The following is a 15748-nucleotide window of genomic DNA, read 5'->3' as shown; positions in this document are numbered from 1 at the left end:
GACCAGTCTCTTCCCGCACCCCCCACACCCCTTTACCCCCGAGAATTGTCAGTCCACTCCCTTTCTATGCACCCGATTCTATTATATTCACCAATTTATTCTGTTCATCAGATTTTTAATTCACTTGATTTTTAGATTCACTTGTTGATAGATGAGTATTTGTTGTTCATAATGTTTATCTTTACCTTTTTCTTCTTCCTCGTCTTAAAGAATACCTTTCAGCATTTCATATAATCCTGGTTAGGTGGTAATGAACTCCTTTAGCTTTTTCTTATCTGTGAAGCTCTTTATCCAACCTTCAATTCTGAATGATAGCTTTGCTGGGTAGAGTAATCTTGTAGGTTCTTGCTATTCATCACTTTGAATATTTCTTGCCACTCCCTTCTGGCCTGCATAGTTTCTGTTGAGAAATCAGCTGACAGTCGTATGGGTGCTCCCTTGTAGGTGATTAACTGTTTTTTCTTGCTGCTTTTAATATTCTCTCTCAGTCTTTTTGCCCTTGGCATTTTAATTATGATGTGTCTTGGTGTGGTCCTCTTTGGATTCCTTTTGTTTGGGGTGCTGTGTGCTTCCTGGACTTGTAAGTCTGTTTCTTTCACCAGGTGGGGGAAGTTTTCAGTCATTATTTCTTCAAACAGGTTTTCAGTATCTTGTGCTCTCTCTCTTCTGGCACCCCCATAATTCTGATGTGGGTATGCTTGAAGTTGTCCCAGAGGCTTCTTACACTATCCTCAAATTTTTCGATTCTGTTTTCTTTTTGCTTTTCCGGTTGAGTGTTTTTTTGCCTCTTTGTATTTCAGATCGTTGACTTGATTCTTGTGATCCTCTAGTCTGCTGTTGGGTCTCTGTATAATATTTTTTATTTCAGTCAGTGTATGTTTAATTTCTAGTTGGTCCTTTTTCATATACTCGAGGGTCTCATTAAATTTACTGCCCTTTTCTAGGAGATTCTTGAAAAACCTTATATCCGTGGTTTTGAACTCTATATCCCGTCGTTTGCTTTCCTCCATTTCTTTCATTTGTGACCTGTTTCTTTGTCTCTGCATTTTTGCTGCTTCCTTGAGTTGGTAGGGTAGCTTTGTGTGCTGTGTCTCGGCCTCCCCCGTTACCTGAGGTGGATACTCTTGGTGCACCCCTTTGTGGACTGTGTGTACAGCCTTGTTGCAGTTGAGTCTTGCTTGTTGTTGGTATCACTGGGAGGAATTGACCTCCAGGCCAATTGGCTATGAGGATCATCTGTGTCTACGCCGGGAGACACTCTTATGGGACAAGACTTGCAAAATTGCAAAAGCCTCTGTGCTCAGCTTGGATGGGGCAGAGTTTCAGGGTGGAGCTGACATCCTTGACTTCTTGTCAGACCCGCCCTCGGCAATGGCTGCAAGCACCTCTGAGAGAAAGGTGCCCTCGAGTTTTGCCCGCCGCCAGACAGTCTAGTCTCTCCTCCAATGAATCTGAATTCCCAGATTCTCTCCCGGAACTGGGGTTCAGTGCAGTCTGGAGCTTTTGTCTCCTTTCCATTAGGGCAATCCAGCAGCACAGTCAACAGTCCATCCTTGTGTCTTCAGACCTCTGCCTTTCGCCGCTCCCCTGAGTTTCTGCCTTTCAGTCCAGATTCCCCCTGTATGAGCCTGAGTCCCCAGGGTCTCGCCTGGAAATAGGGTTCAGTGAAGTCGGAATTGGGGTTCAGCACAGTCCTGAACTTTTATCTCCTTCCCGCTAGAGAAGGCCAGCCTGGTATTCAGCCACCCCGTCCTCTCTGCGCGCGTGTATCTCTCGTACCTCAGGCTTTTGCAGCTCCTCTGATTCTCCTTGTGGTTTTTTCTTTCGTTCTAGTTGAATTTTCAGTCAGCCAGCTCTTCCGTGGTTCTGGATGATGTCTGTTTTGTCTTTTAGTTGTATTTTTGAAATTGTGCGAGGCAGTAGTTTAGGTGTTTACCTATGCAGCCATCTTGGTTTCTCCTCCATGTTGTCTATTTTAAGTGAGAGCTATTAGAAATCTAATTAGAAGCTCTGTGGGGATGGTGGACAATTCAATAGTAGGCTTCATTGTACTTGCTAGCTGGCTTAATTTCACTTTGGTGAAAAACTTACGATGTTATATAGGTTCTCTGGTTATTATTTTATACTAGTGATCCGGTGCACGAAATTCGTGCACATTAAAAGGGGATTAGAGGAAATAATTTAATATTGCTATTTGCCCTTTCTCTATAATAGAAGTGTTAGAGATGAAAGAAAATTAGTAAAATGTATATGAAAACCTTCCTCCTATCAGAGTCTGGGGCACACCATGGAATCCAGAGTCATGTCCCCATCCACCCACATGCAACTCAAAATCGCGAGAGACCTAGACCCGGCCTCCCCCCCCCCCCATTGGGCTAGACTCAGTCAGTCCCACCCTCGTCAAGACCTGCTGGGTAGGGGCATAGCCTCAGGTCCCCTGTCCTGGGGCCAGGATGAGGGGCATGGCCTGAGGTTCCTCAGCCCAGACTGGGTTGGGGGCGTGCCTTGAGGTCCTGCATCAAGCCCTGCCAGGTGGGGGACATGGCCTGAGGTCCCCCGTCAAGCCCTGCTGGGTGGGGGGCATTGCCTGAGGTCTCCCGTCAAGCCCCGCCAGGTGGGGGAGCACAGCCTCAGGTCCCCCATCAAGCCCCACTGGGCGGGGGCACAGCCTGAGTTCCCCCGACCCAGCATTGGGGGGTGCACCTTGAGGTCCCCCGTCAAGCCCTGCTGGGTGGGGAGCACAGCCTGAGGTCTCCTGTCAAGCTCAGCCAGGCAGGGGGGCGCAGCCTCAGGTTCCCTGGCCCAGTGCTGGGGTGGGTGGTGTGGCCTGAGATCCCCTGTCAAGCCCCGCTGGGTGGGGGCTGCGGTCTGAGATTCCCCCAGCCTGGTGCCGGGGTGGGGGGCAAAGCATGAAGTCCCCTGTCAAGCCCCACTAGGTGGGGGGTGTGGCCTGAGTTCCCTCGGCCTGGCCCTGGGGCAGGGGGAGCAGCCTGATGTCCCCTAGCTCAGTACCAGGACAGGAAGCGCATCTTGAGGTCCTCTGTCAAGCCCTGCTGGGTGGGGGGCATGGCCTGAGGTCCCCTGTCAAGCCTGGCCTGACGGTCCCCTAGCTCAGTACCAGGACAGGAAGCGCATCTTGAGGTCCTCTGTCAAGCCCTGCTGGGTGGGGGGCATGGCCTGAGGTCCCCTGTCAAGCCTGGCCTGACGGGGGGCGCAGCCTCAGGTCCCCCATCAAGCCCCACTGTGCGGGGGCACGGCCCGAGTCCCCCCCTACCCAGCACTGGGGGTGCACCTTGAGGTCCCCCGTCAAGCCCTGCTGGGTGGGGGGGCATGGCCTGAAGTCCCCTGTCAAGCCCCACTGGGGCGGGGAAGGGCGTAGCCTCAGGTCCCTACTGATTGCTTTTTAAGGCTCTTTATGGGAACTTGGCCTCAGCTGTGGGTGCAGCCGTCTTTGAGACGGAGTGATGGCCAATTAGCATATTCCCTCTCTATTAGATAGGATGTGTTTCTTTTCTTTCTCAGGTATTCTGTAGATGAGTTTTCTAATTTCCTGCTTTAGGAAGGTGGGCTGAAGATTCTTTTCACTTTGTGGACTTCACTTAATGCTTCTTTTGAGTTTATTACCATACCCTACTGCAGGCGTCCTCAAAGTATGACCCGAGGGCCACATACGTTTGTTTTTGCCATTTTTTTTTTTTTTTTACTTCAAAATAAGATATGTGCAGTGTGCATAGGAATTTGTTCATAGTTTTTTTTTTTAAACTATAGTCTGGCCCTCCAACGGTCTGAGGGACAGTGAACCGGCCTCCTGTTTAAAAAGTTTGAGGACCCCTGCCCTACTGTTTGTAAGTTTGCAGCCTCGGAATCATTTATTGCAAAAGAATAAATATCTAGTCCTGCCTGGGTCAGTGAAAGGTTCTGACTTCTTTGTATACACGTATACACGTTTTCCTTTTCTTGTGGAACAAGTCATCTTATATTGAAAGTCCTTCATATACGCTATTTTGGCTTTAGAGAAAATCTCACGATTTTATAAATACCCATATTTTCCGGCGTATAAGATGACTGGGCGTATAAGACGATCCCCAACTTTTCCAGTTAAAATATAGAATTTGGGATATACTCGCCGTATAAGACTACCCCTCTTCCAACGCACACCAAATAAAAATGAAGGCATGTGCTGGGGTGTAGGGGAGGCTGGGGGGAGGTCAGGGGGGGGGGGAAAGGAGACATATGTACTACTATTTGTAATACTTTAAACAATAAAAGAAAGAAAAAAAAAAGACACCTGGCGTATAAGACAACCCCCGACTTTTGAGAAGATTTTCCTGGGTTGAAAAGACATCTTATACGCCAGAAAATACGGTAGTTATTAGGCAATGCAAATTCCTTCCCTTGTTTGATCAGATCTATAATATCTCAGTCATAGGAATCAGGTTGTTACTTGATGGCTTATACCTTTAAATAAGTTATATTGGAAATAATTATAAGAATCTAAAGTTTCATTAAATATTTTTCTTAGGTAGTTTCTTTTTATTAGAGTATGTGGTAATAACTTGATTTTTAAAATATTTATAGATATTAGGATAACTTTAATAGGATACATCAGAAAATTTGAAACATATATTGTATTATCATTTGAATAATTCTATGGATAATGTAGATTTAAAATTAATTACTAGTGTTTTGTTACCTATAATATAATTTAAGAGATCTGTTAAACTTTTAAAAATAAGTTTGCAAATGAAATTTATAACTTGGTACTAATTGTTTTAAATGGCGCATACTAGTTATGAAAGAGTTCAATAACTTTAAGCTATAATAATTTGCCTTTTAAAACTATTCTAGGTGGAAGAATACATGTTCACTTTTAGTGAACAAGAGCATGTTCCCAAACTCAATTTTGGGTCGCCCACCTTTCACTCCAAACCATCAACAACATAACTTCTTTGCCCTATCACCAACTCTTTATTCACACCAGCAGCTTATAGATGCACAGTTCAACTTTCAGAATGCAGAGTAAGTATGGAAATATTTTGGCCCATATTATTTGTAAATTATGTTTTCTACTTAATGCAAATCCTTTATATATAAAACATTTGAAATTAGACAAAATGTCATTATGCCTTGTTTTCTTTTGATCAATGAAATAATTTATTTTTTTGAAATTGTTTTTAAAGGAACAAAATGTTTATTACTACTGTTCTTTGTTTTTGGTAGCTTGTCTAGAGCTGTGTCATTACAGCAGTTGACATATGGAAATGTCAGTCCAATTTCCCCATTATTTCGAGGAAGGAAGTAAGTATATCTTAATTATTTTAAAAGAAAAATTTGCATTTCTTAGAAATGAGTAATAATGTATATTTTATTAAAATTGTATGAACAATATGCCCTAATATTTTTTTCCTGGCATCTGTGTGATCAGCCCTATCATAGAATTTTAAAACTTCTGTGTAGTATTTAAAGAATTTTAGGGGAGAGAAACCAAGATGGCGGCATAGGTAAACACACCTAAACTGCTGCTTTGCACAATAATTTCAAAAATACAACTAAAAGACAAAACGGACATCATCTAGAACCACGGAAGAGCTGGCTGACTGGAAATTCTTCAACTAGAAGGAAAGAAAACCACAAGGAGAATCAGAGGAGCTGCAAAAGCCTGAGGTACGGGAGATACGCGCGGAGAGGAGGGGGTGACTGAATACCAGGCTGGCCTTCTCTAGCAGGAAGGAGATAAAAGCTCCGGACTGCACTGAACCCCAATTCCGACTGCACTGAACCCCAGGCTCATACAGGGGGATTCTGGACTGTAAGGCGGAAACTCAGGGGAGCAGCGAAAGGCAGAGGTCTGAAGGCGCACGTGCGAATGCGCGCAGAGAGGATGGACTGTTGACTGTGCCGCTGGATTGCCCTAGCGGGAAGGAGACAAAAGCTCTGGACTGCGCTGAACCACAGTTCCAACTGCACTGAAACCCAGTTCTGGGCAAGAATCTGGTAATCCAGATTCATTGGGGGAGAGACTAGACTGTTTTGCAGCGGGCGAAACTCATGAACGCCTTTCTCTCAGAGGTGCTTTCAGCCATTGCCAAGGGCGGGGCTGACAGGAAGTGAAGGCTGTCGGCTCCACCCTGAAACTGCCCCATCCAAGCTGAGCACAGAGGCTTTTGCAATTTTGCAAGTCTAGTTGAATAGGGGTGTCTTCCTGCATACACACAGCTAATCCTCACAGCCAGTTGTCCTGTAGGTCAATTCCTCCCAGTGATACCAACAACAATCAAGAGTTAACTACATGGAGACAAGATAGTTTCTTCAACAAATGGTGTTGGGAAAATTGGACAGATACATGCAAAAATTGAAACTAGACCACCAACTTACACCATACAGAAAAATAAACTCAAAATGGATAAAGGACTTGAACATAAGACAGGAAACTATAAAAATACTAGTGGAATCCACAGGCAGAAAAATCTCAGACATATTAGGGAACTTCTTCACTTATACTGCCCCTAGGGCAATGGAAACTAAAGAGAAAATAAACAAATGGGACTACATCAAAATAAAAAGCTTTTGCACAGCAAAAGAAACCATCAACAAAACAACAAGAAAGCCCACTTCATGGGAAAACATATTTGCCAAAGTCATCACTGATAAGGGTTTAATCTCCTACACAGGGTACTCATACAACTTAACAAAAGGAAGATAAACAACCCAATCAAAAAATGGGCAACGGACCTAAATAGACAGTTTTCGTAGGAGGGCAGAAGGAAGGCTAAGACATATGAAAACATGCTCAAAGTCACTAATTATCTGAGAGATGCAAATCAAAACAACAATGTGGTATCATCTCACACCTGTGAGAATGGCAATCATCAACAAATCAACAAATGACAAGTGCTGGTGAGGATCTGGAGAAAAAGAAACTCTTTTGCACTGCTGGTGGGAATGCAGACTGGTGCAGACACTGTGGAGAACAGTATGGAGTTTCCTCAAAAAACTAAAAATGGAACTCCCATTTGACCCAGAGATTCCACTTTTAGGAATATATCCCAAGAAACTAGAAACACGAATCAGAAAGTATATATGCACCCCTATGTTCATAGCAGCACAATTCACCATAGCCAAGATTTGGAAACAGCCTAAGTGCCCATGAGCAGATGAGTGGATTAGAAACTGTGGTACATCTACACAATGGGATACTACGCTGCGGTAAAAATGGAGTTCTTAACATTTGCAACAGCATGGATGGACCTGGAGAGCATTATGCTAAGTGAAATAAGCCAGTCAGAGAAAGATAAATAACACATGATCTCACTCGTTTGTGGAATATAATGAACAACATAAACTGATGAGCAGGGACAGATCCAGAGGCCGAGAAGCATCGATTAGACTGCCAGACCTCAGAGGGAAGGTAGAGAAGGGTGGAGGAAAGGAGGAGAGATCAACCAAAGGACTTGTATGCATGAATATAAGCCTAACCAATGGACATGAACACCAGGGGGGTGAGGGCATGAATGGGGGAAGGGGGTTTTGGGGTTGAAGGAGGGATGGGTACACATATGTAATACCTTACTGAATAAATTTAAAAAAAATATGGTGTTCAGGTTTTGGCCGTTTGGCTCAGTGGGTAGAGCAGGCATCCTCAATACGGCCCTCGGGCCACATGAGGATGTTTTTGCAGTTTTGTTTTTTTACTTCAAAATAAGATATGCGCAGTTTGCATAGGAATTTGTTCATATTTTTTTTTTAACTATAGTCCGGCCCTCCACCGGTCTGAGGGACAGTGAACTGGCCCCCTGTTTAAAAAGTTTGAGGACCCCTGGGATAGAGTATTGGCCTATGGACCAAATGGTCCCAGGTTCGATTCTGATCAGGGGCATGTACCTCGGTTGCAGGCTCCTTCCCAGTATGGGTTCTGGGCTGGGCATGTGCGAGGGGCAGCTAGTGGATGTGTTTCTCTCACATTGATATTTCTCTCTGTCTTTCCCTCTCTCTTCCACTCTTTATGAAAATCGGTGGAAAAGTATCTTTGGGTGAGGATTAACAAATAATAATAATAATATGGTGTTTCGGCAGATCAGGGAGGAATAGACATACCTCTCAAGATGGACTGTCCAACCCCCCTTGTGGTCTCTAATTTAATGGTGCGTGTTCTTATTTCTCTTTACCTTTATGCTTGTTAATCATTTTGACCTTTGCTTTTCTATTGATTATTGATATTACTTGAAGTTATATTTTTCCCTCGTAATTTTATTAGAAAAAAAAAGAAATTTTATAAAGATGATGAAAGAGTACAGGGATCCCCTGTCACCACTAATACTTTTTGACCTTGTATCTTATTTATATATATTGAACATATGTTTAACAATGTGAAATAGTTTGAAAACATAATCCACCCTTAACTATTGCAACATATATCATCCTAAACAAAAGAGATAAAACATTTAAAAGGATCCCTTTATATCATCGTAATTGTCCCCCAAAGGTAATGTATTGGTATTAATCAAAAGGCAATGTATAACTATTAATCAAAATCTTATCAAGATTCACAAATTGTATTTGGTAGTTTTGTCTCCATAGTCACAATTTTAAAAAATTTTAGAATATTCTACCCACCACTTTGCTTTCATGTTGAACTTGAATATTTTGTTGTTGTTGATCATCAGCCAGGGGTATTTTTCCAGTGGAGGGAATGGAGGGGAGGGGGAGAGACAGAGATAGGCATCAATGTGGGGGGATGCATGGACTGGTTCCCTTCCGCATGCACCCCAAACAGGCTGGGGATCAAGCCTGTGGCCGATGTATTTGCCCTTGACAGGAATCAATCCCGAGACATTTCTGTGTACAGGGAGCGACACTCTGTCCACTGGGCCAAACCGACGAGGGGGAACTTGAAAATCCTATATAATAAAGAAGTAATATGCAAATTGACTGTCACACCCTCACACAAAATGGCCACCCCAATGTGGTCAGAAGATGGGGGGGAAAAAGACTTAACTGTAGCAAGGCTGTACATACAGTCCACAAAGGGGTGCACCAAGAGTGTCCACCTCAGGCCAAAACCGGTTTGGCTCAGTGGATAGAGCGTCAGCCTTTGGACTGAAGGGTCCTCGGTTCGATTCTGGTCAAGGGCATGTACCTTGGTTGCGGGCACATCCCCAGTGGCGGGTGTGCAGGAAGCAGCTGATCGATGTTTCTCTCTCATCGATGTTTCTAACTTTCTATCCCTCTTCCTTCCTCTCTGTAAAATATCAATAAAATATATATTAAAAAAAAAAAAAAAGAGTGTCCACCTTAGGTAACGGGGGAGGCCGAGACACAGTACACAAAGCTACCCTACCAACTCAGGAAAGCAAGCGAAAATGTGGAGACAAAAACAACAGATTACAAACAAAAGAAATGGAGGAAAAAAAACGACTGGATATAGAGTTCAAAACACGGTTAAAAGGTTTTTCAAGAATTTCCTAGAAAGGGCAGTAAATTTAATGAGACCTTTGAGTATATGAAACAGGACCAACTAGAAATTAAACATACACTGACTGAAATAAAAAATATTATACAGAGACCCAACAGCAGACTAGAGGATCACAAGAATCAAGTCAACGATCTGATATACAAAGAGGCAAAAAAACACTCAACCGGAAAAGCAAAAAGAAAACAGAATCGAAAAATTTGAGGATAGTGTAAGAAGCCTCTGGGACAACTTCAAGCATACCCACATCAGAATTATGGGGGTGCCAGAAGAGAGAGAGCGCAAGATACTGAAAACCTGTTTGAAGAAATAATGACTGAAAACTTCCCCCACCTGGTGAAAGAAACAGACTTACAAGTCCAGGAAGCACACAGCACCCCAAACAAAAGGAACCCAAAGAGGACCACACCAAGACACATCATAATTAAAATGCCAAGGGCAAAAAGACTGAGAGAGAATATTAAAAGCAGCAAGAGAAAAACAATTCATCACCTACAAGGGAGCACCCATACGACTGTCAGCTGATTTCTCAACAGAAACTATGCAGGCCAGAAGGGAGTGGCAAGAAATATTCAAAGTGATGAATAGCAAGAACCTACAAGATTACTCTACCCAGCAAAGCTATCATTCAGAATTGAAGGTTGGATAAAGAGCTTCACAGATAAGAAAAAGCTAAAGGAGTTCATTACCACCTAACCAGGATTATATGAAATGCTGAAAGGTATTCTTTAAGACGAGGAAGAAGAAGAAAAAGGTAAAGATAAACATTATGAACAACAAATACTCATCTATCAACAAGTGAATCTAAAAATCAAGTGAATTAAAAATCTGATGAACAGAATAAACTGGTGAATATAATAGAATCGGGTGCATAGAAAGGGAGTGGACTGACAATTCTCGGGGGTAAAGGGGTGTGGGGGGTGCGGGAAGAGACTGGTCAAAAATCGTACACCTATGGACGAGGAAAGTGAGGTGAGGGCAGAGGGTGGGGTGGGAACTGGGTGGAGGGGAATATGAGGGGAAAAAGAAGAACAATTGTAATAATCTGAACAATAAAGATTTATTAAATTAAAAAAAAGAATTTTAGGGATCCTTTTTTGAATTATTTCTGCCGTTATAAGTGTTACATGGCATGAAGCTATGTTTCTTCAGTAATCTACTTTTAATTGAGATTTTTAACTAAATCAGATGGCTTTCTATATTGTATGGTAGGGCTGCCATAACAAAGTATAAGACTGAGTGGCTTAAACAACAGAAATTTATTTTCTCATAATTCTAGAGGCTAGAATTCTAAGATCAAGGTATTGGCAGGGTTGGGTTATTCTAAGGCTTTCCTTTTTGACTTGAAGATGGCTGCTTCTCTCTGTGTCCTCCCATGTTCATCCCTGTGTCAGTGTTTTCTGTGTTCTAATCTCTTCTTCTAAGGTCATTAGTCTTATTGGATTAGGACCTACCCTAATGACTCATTTTAACTTCCTTAAAGGCTCTGTTTCCAAATACAGTCCCATTTTGAGATATTGGGGGTTAGGGCTTAAACATAAGAGTTTTGAGGGGAACACAATTCAGCCCATAACCTTATTTCTAATGAAGTTTACTACTATTTGGCTTATCTAAATCTTATACAGGTAAGGTTCTATCATAAATATTATAATAAAAATTTCTACATGACATAAAGCTTTCTGTAGAGAAGTTTAAGCCAATTAATTTTATCCAGTTTGATGAAATTAATGTATCAATGTAATTATAATAGAGCTTTAGAGGTAGATTATAAAAATATGACTTGGCGATATTTAAAAGTTATTGCTATTTAAAACATATAAAATATTTTATAATTTTTATGTCCAGTTAAAAAGAACACTACCTAATAATTACTGATCACATTATGTAGTAGTCATTGTTCTAAGGACTTTACAAATAATAATTTAATAAAATTTCACAGCACTTTATGAAATAGATACTATTATAATTCTTCTGTTGAGAAAGGTGAAGCACACATAAGTTAAGCAATTAGTTAATCAAATAAGATTGGCATAACTGGTATGAACCCAGGAGGTCTGGCTATAGATCCCATGCTTAGCAACACTGAGTTGTTCAAAGTTGTCATTGTGGAAAGCTATATCATGATGCTAAGAGTACTGACTTTATTCAGATTTTTAATTTTTGGAAATTTGCCTTGATAGCCAATTTGTGAATCACGAATGAAAATAAATTTCATTGGAAAAACAACCAATCGCTCAGCAATGGCAGAGAGCCAGGGGTCACCAAAGATGGAGTCCAAGAGATCCCACAGTTTAAGAATAAGGGAAAAACAAGTACACACAGTCAAGAAAAAGAAAAGAGCTGTAGCAGAGGGTACCAGATCCTAATGCTCAATAGAAGAAAAGGTCCTGTGTGTACCAGAAGAAGGAAGTCCATCTGCCTCTCATGCTTCAAGGTTGGATCTAGATGACCAAGACCAGCTTCAATTTCTCTATCAACAGATCTTGACGAGTTGTCACAATTGCTCAATTGTTTAAAACCTCTTTGAGAAGAAATAGATGCAAGGAAAAGTTGGAAAGAATTCTGGAACAACATGAAGAGAATACAGACAATATGAAGACAATACTTGCTGATATTAATACAATAATTTCTCAAATAGGATTAAGTAGAATGGTTGGATCAAAAATCACAGAAGAATTAGTAAACTTTGCACCTGCACTTAATCCTCAACTGATTGTTACCAAAACACCTGAGAAGTAAGCTGCAAGCAACTCTCAGTTAATTGGATCAGGGGATGAATACAAAAAGTATTTTGGCTCTCTCAAGAAGTAATCCCGATATCAATGATTAGTTAAGAAAAAAAAAAAAAGAAGGAAAATAAATTTCATTAATTCATAGTTATACATATTTTAAAAACTAAATTGGCATTCTCAATAGAAGATATTTAAAATATAAAGCTCTAAAGCAGCGGTCGCCAACTGGTGATCCGTGAGGTCCGAAAGGTTGGCAACCACTGCTCTAAATTATTTTTAATGTTTAAAAAGTATTAAATATATTATGTTTTTAGTAGTGTTCACTTTTAGTGAACAGGTATAGGAGTTCCAGGTATTTTTGGGTCTGTCAAGGAGAATTGGGATAATACCAAAGGAGTATTACAATAAAAACCTTCAGGTTTCTATGACTATTAGACTTTTAGAGCTTAAAAGGAATTGGACCATTTCCTATGGCATAAAGTATTATCCTCATGAACAAGTTACTATATCAATGAAGTAAATTTCTTTATTTTTAAACAAATAATTACTTTTTAAAGATTTTTTCCTTGCCTTTTATTTTGAAAAATTTTAAGCCTCCAGAAAAATTTAAAGAATAAATAGCCCAGCCAGGTTTGTCTCAGTGGTTGAGCATCGACGCAGGAAATGAAGTAACTGGTTTGATTCCTGCTCAAGGCATATCCCTGGGTTATGGGCTCGATCCCCAGTAAGGGGTGTGCAGAAGTCAGCTGATTGATTCTCCTAAGTAACCAAAAATACATTGTTCACATCCAAGAAATTTAACAGTAATATACTATTACTGTTATCTGAAATGTAGATCATTTTCAAATTTTCTTTTTCAATGTCTTTTTTAAAAAAGTATCTCTTAATTTAGTTTTTCCTACTGATGAGTAAGAACATAAGTGAACTCAAAGAGCCTTTTTTAAATATATAGCACTGAGTGTACTTAATCTCTTCATGTTAGAGTTTGGATCTTTTGTTGTTGGTGGTTCTATAAATACTAGTAGAAACTTTCCTACAAAGTTTTCACTCCTGAGATGAAACATTGGAGACTAACCTTTGTATACAAGCTGTCCCCTCAAAAATGTATACATACTTTAACAGCTGATAGCTCAATTTTGAAAATGAAATGTATTTATTTTTAAAATATATTTTATTGATTTTTCACAGAGAGGAAGGGAGAGGGATAGAGAGCTAGAAACATCGATGAGAGAGAGACATTGACCAGTTGCCTCCTGCACACCCCCCACCGGGGGATGTGCCTGCAACCAATGTACATGCCCTTGACTGGAATCGAACCTGGGACCTTCCAGTCCGCAGACCGACACTATCCACTGAGTCAAACCGGTTTCGGCAATGAAATGTATTTTAATAAACACTGCCTTTATAGTTATTCAGAGGGTGTGTATACATTTTTGGGGGACACCTTATATATGTAGTTTGTTTTTTTTACGTAGTTTTTTCCCCTAAGGTGTTTTCCATGCTGAAGATGGATATTTTAAGATTCACATAGAGCTAATATTGTGGACTTACTGAAATGTCAGTATTGTCATGTTATTTATATATTTTTAATTGTTTTCTATTTGTTATCAGAAAGTTATACCTGTAATTACTAAGGTATATTGCTTGTTTTCAGGAGATTAAGCGATGAAAAAAACCTTCCTCTTGACGGTAAACGGCAACGTTTCCATTCACCCCACCAAGAGCCAACTATAATTAACCACATAGTGCCTTTATCAGGTGATAGAAGATACTCAATGCCTCCATTGTTTCATACAAACTATGTACCAGATATAGTCAGAGGTGTTCCACCTTTTCGAGAAATACCAATTTTAGAACCTAGAGAAATCACACTGCCTGAGGCCAAAGATAAGGTAATAATAATGTAGATTATTTTACATTTTGGGAAGTGAATATAAAAAATGGATAAAAAATATCTAATGTCTTTGAGTAGAACATGCTTTTTTTGCACTGTTTAAAGTACTGTTCAACGGAGTTTTCTGTTGAAATTAGAGACTTTGCCTTTTTTTTTTGGAAATGTAACTTTTGTATAAGGAAATGTTTCATAAGAATCTGTGATGAGAGCCAAACCATTTGAGTTCTTAGTATAGAGAACTCTGTTGTTACTTATTGACACAAAAACATGTTTTCATATGGATATTTTAATAAAGTGTTAAAAAGCATGTTCTTTTGGGATATTTGTCGTGAGGTTTTTGAATGTCAAAAATAGAGAATCCAAGAGTAACAGGAAATAATACATTCAAATCAAGAAAGATTTTTAAGAACCATTATTTGTAAAAAAAAAAAAACCCACATTTTAAATAAATAGAATTTAGCTATTTGAATAATAATTCTTAGAAAATGACACTATCTGCATTCTCTTGGATTGCCTATGGCTTATATTTGTTGTTTTTGCATTTTAAAAGCTGCTTCGCTCTTGAAAAATATGACATTTGTATACTAAGGAGAATGAGCCTGAAGAGAGTATAGTGACTTTATATTATTCATCTTGGGTTTCTAGCAACCAGCATAGCCTGGAACATAGTAAGTGTACAGAAAATGTTGACTCAAAAAGGAACACTTGCTTCATTCCTTAGTTGTGCTACTTTGTATTTATTCTTTTATGTACAGTTGAGATAAAGGTGTACATAAAATTCACTCTTTTAAACTTTAAGTGTATGATTCAGTGGTTTTTAGTATATTCACAGAGTTGTGAAACCATCACCACTAGATAGTACATTTTCATCCTCCCCCCCCATCCAAAAAAAAAAAAAAGAAATCATGTATCCAGTAGCAGTCCCCTCCCTTTAACCCCTGACAACCAATAGTCAATTTTTTTTTAATCTCTGTGGATTTGCCTGTTCTGGAAATTCCATATAAATGGAATCCTACTATATGTGGTTCTGCTTCTTTAACTTAGCATGTGTTCGAGGTTCATCCAGGTCACACAGCATGTATCAGTTCTTTATTCTTTTTTGTAGCTGAATAATAATCCATTGTATAGATATATCATATTTTATTTGTGCAATCCTCAGTTGATGGACTTTTGACCTGTTTCCATTTTTAAGCTATTCTGAATAATATTGCTATGAAAACCTGTGTACAGGTTTTTGTGTGGACATATTTTCATTTCTCTTGAGTAAATACCTAGAAGTGAAATTGCTGGGTTATATGGAAATTATGTATAACTTTTTGAGGAAGTGACCAAGTGTTTTCCGAAATGGTTGCTCCATTTTACATTCCCACTACCAGTGGATGAGCGTTCCAATTTCTCTACTTTTTTGTCAACATTTGCTGTTGTCTATCTTTTTCAATATAGCCATTCAAGTGGTTTGAAATGGTATCTCATTGGAATTTTTATTTGATTTCCTAATGACTAATGATGTTGATAATTTTTTGTTTTTTATTAAAATATGTTTTTATTGATATCAGAGAGAGGGAGAGAGAGATAGAAACATCAATGAGAGAGAAACATCGGTTGGCTGCCTGTTGCATGCCCTTTATTGGGGGTGGAGCTCGAAACCTGGGC

At 39.9% G+C, this 15748-nt stretch overlaps 1 protein-coding gene across 3 annotated transcripts in view; it reads left to right on the top strand.

Moving 5' to 3' along the window:
• Positions 1–15748, top strand: part of TENT2 (terminal nucleotidyltransferase 2) — a 72067-nt gene that overhangs the window by 11427 nt on the left and 44892 nt on the right. For all 3 annotated transcript variants that reach the window (XM_008161979.3, XM_054715125.1, XM_054715124.1), the window contains exons 2-4: positions 4849–5019; positions 5221–5298; positions 13856–14093. In XM_008161979.3, coding sequence (XP_008160201.1) covers positions 4886–5019; positions 5221–5298; positions 13856–14093 — 450 coding nt within the window. In that variant the 5' untranslated portion in view covers positions 4849–4885. The remainder of the gene's footprint in view (positions 1–4848; positions 5020–5220; positions 5299–13855; positions 14094–15748) is intronic.

The sequence above is a fragment of the Eptesicus fuscus genome, chromosome 4, assembly GCF_027574615.1.
Source record: "Eptesicus fuscus isolate TK198812 chromosome 4, DD_ASM_mEF_20220401, whole genome shotgun sequence".
Lineage (NCBI taxonomy): Eukaryota > Metazoa > Chordata > Mammalia > Chiroptera > Vespertilionidae > Eptesicus > Eptesicus fuscus.
The sequence above is the reverse complement of the archived record's forward strand: the minus strand, read 5'-3'. Positions and strand labels throughout refer to the sequence as shown.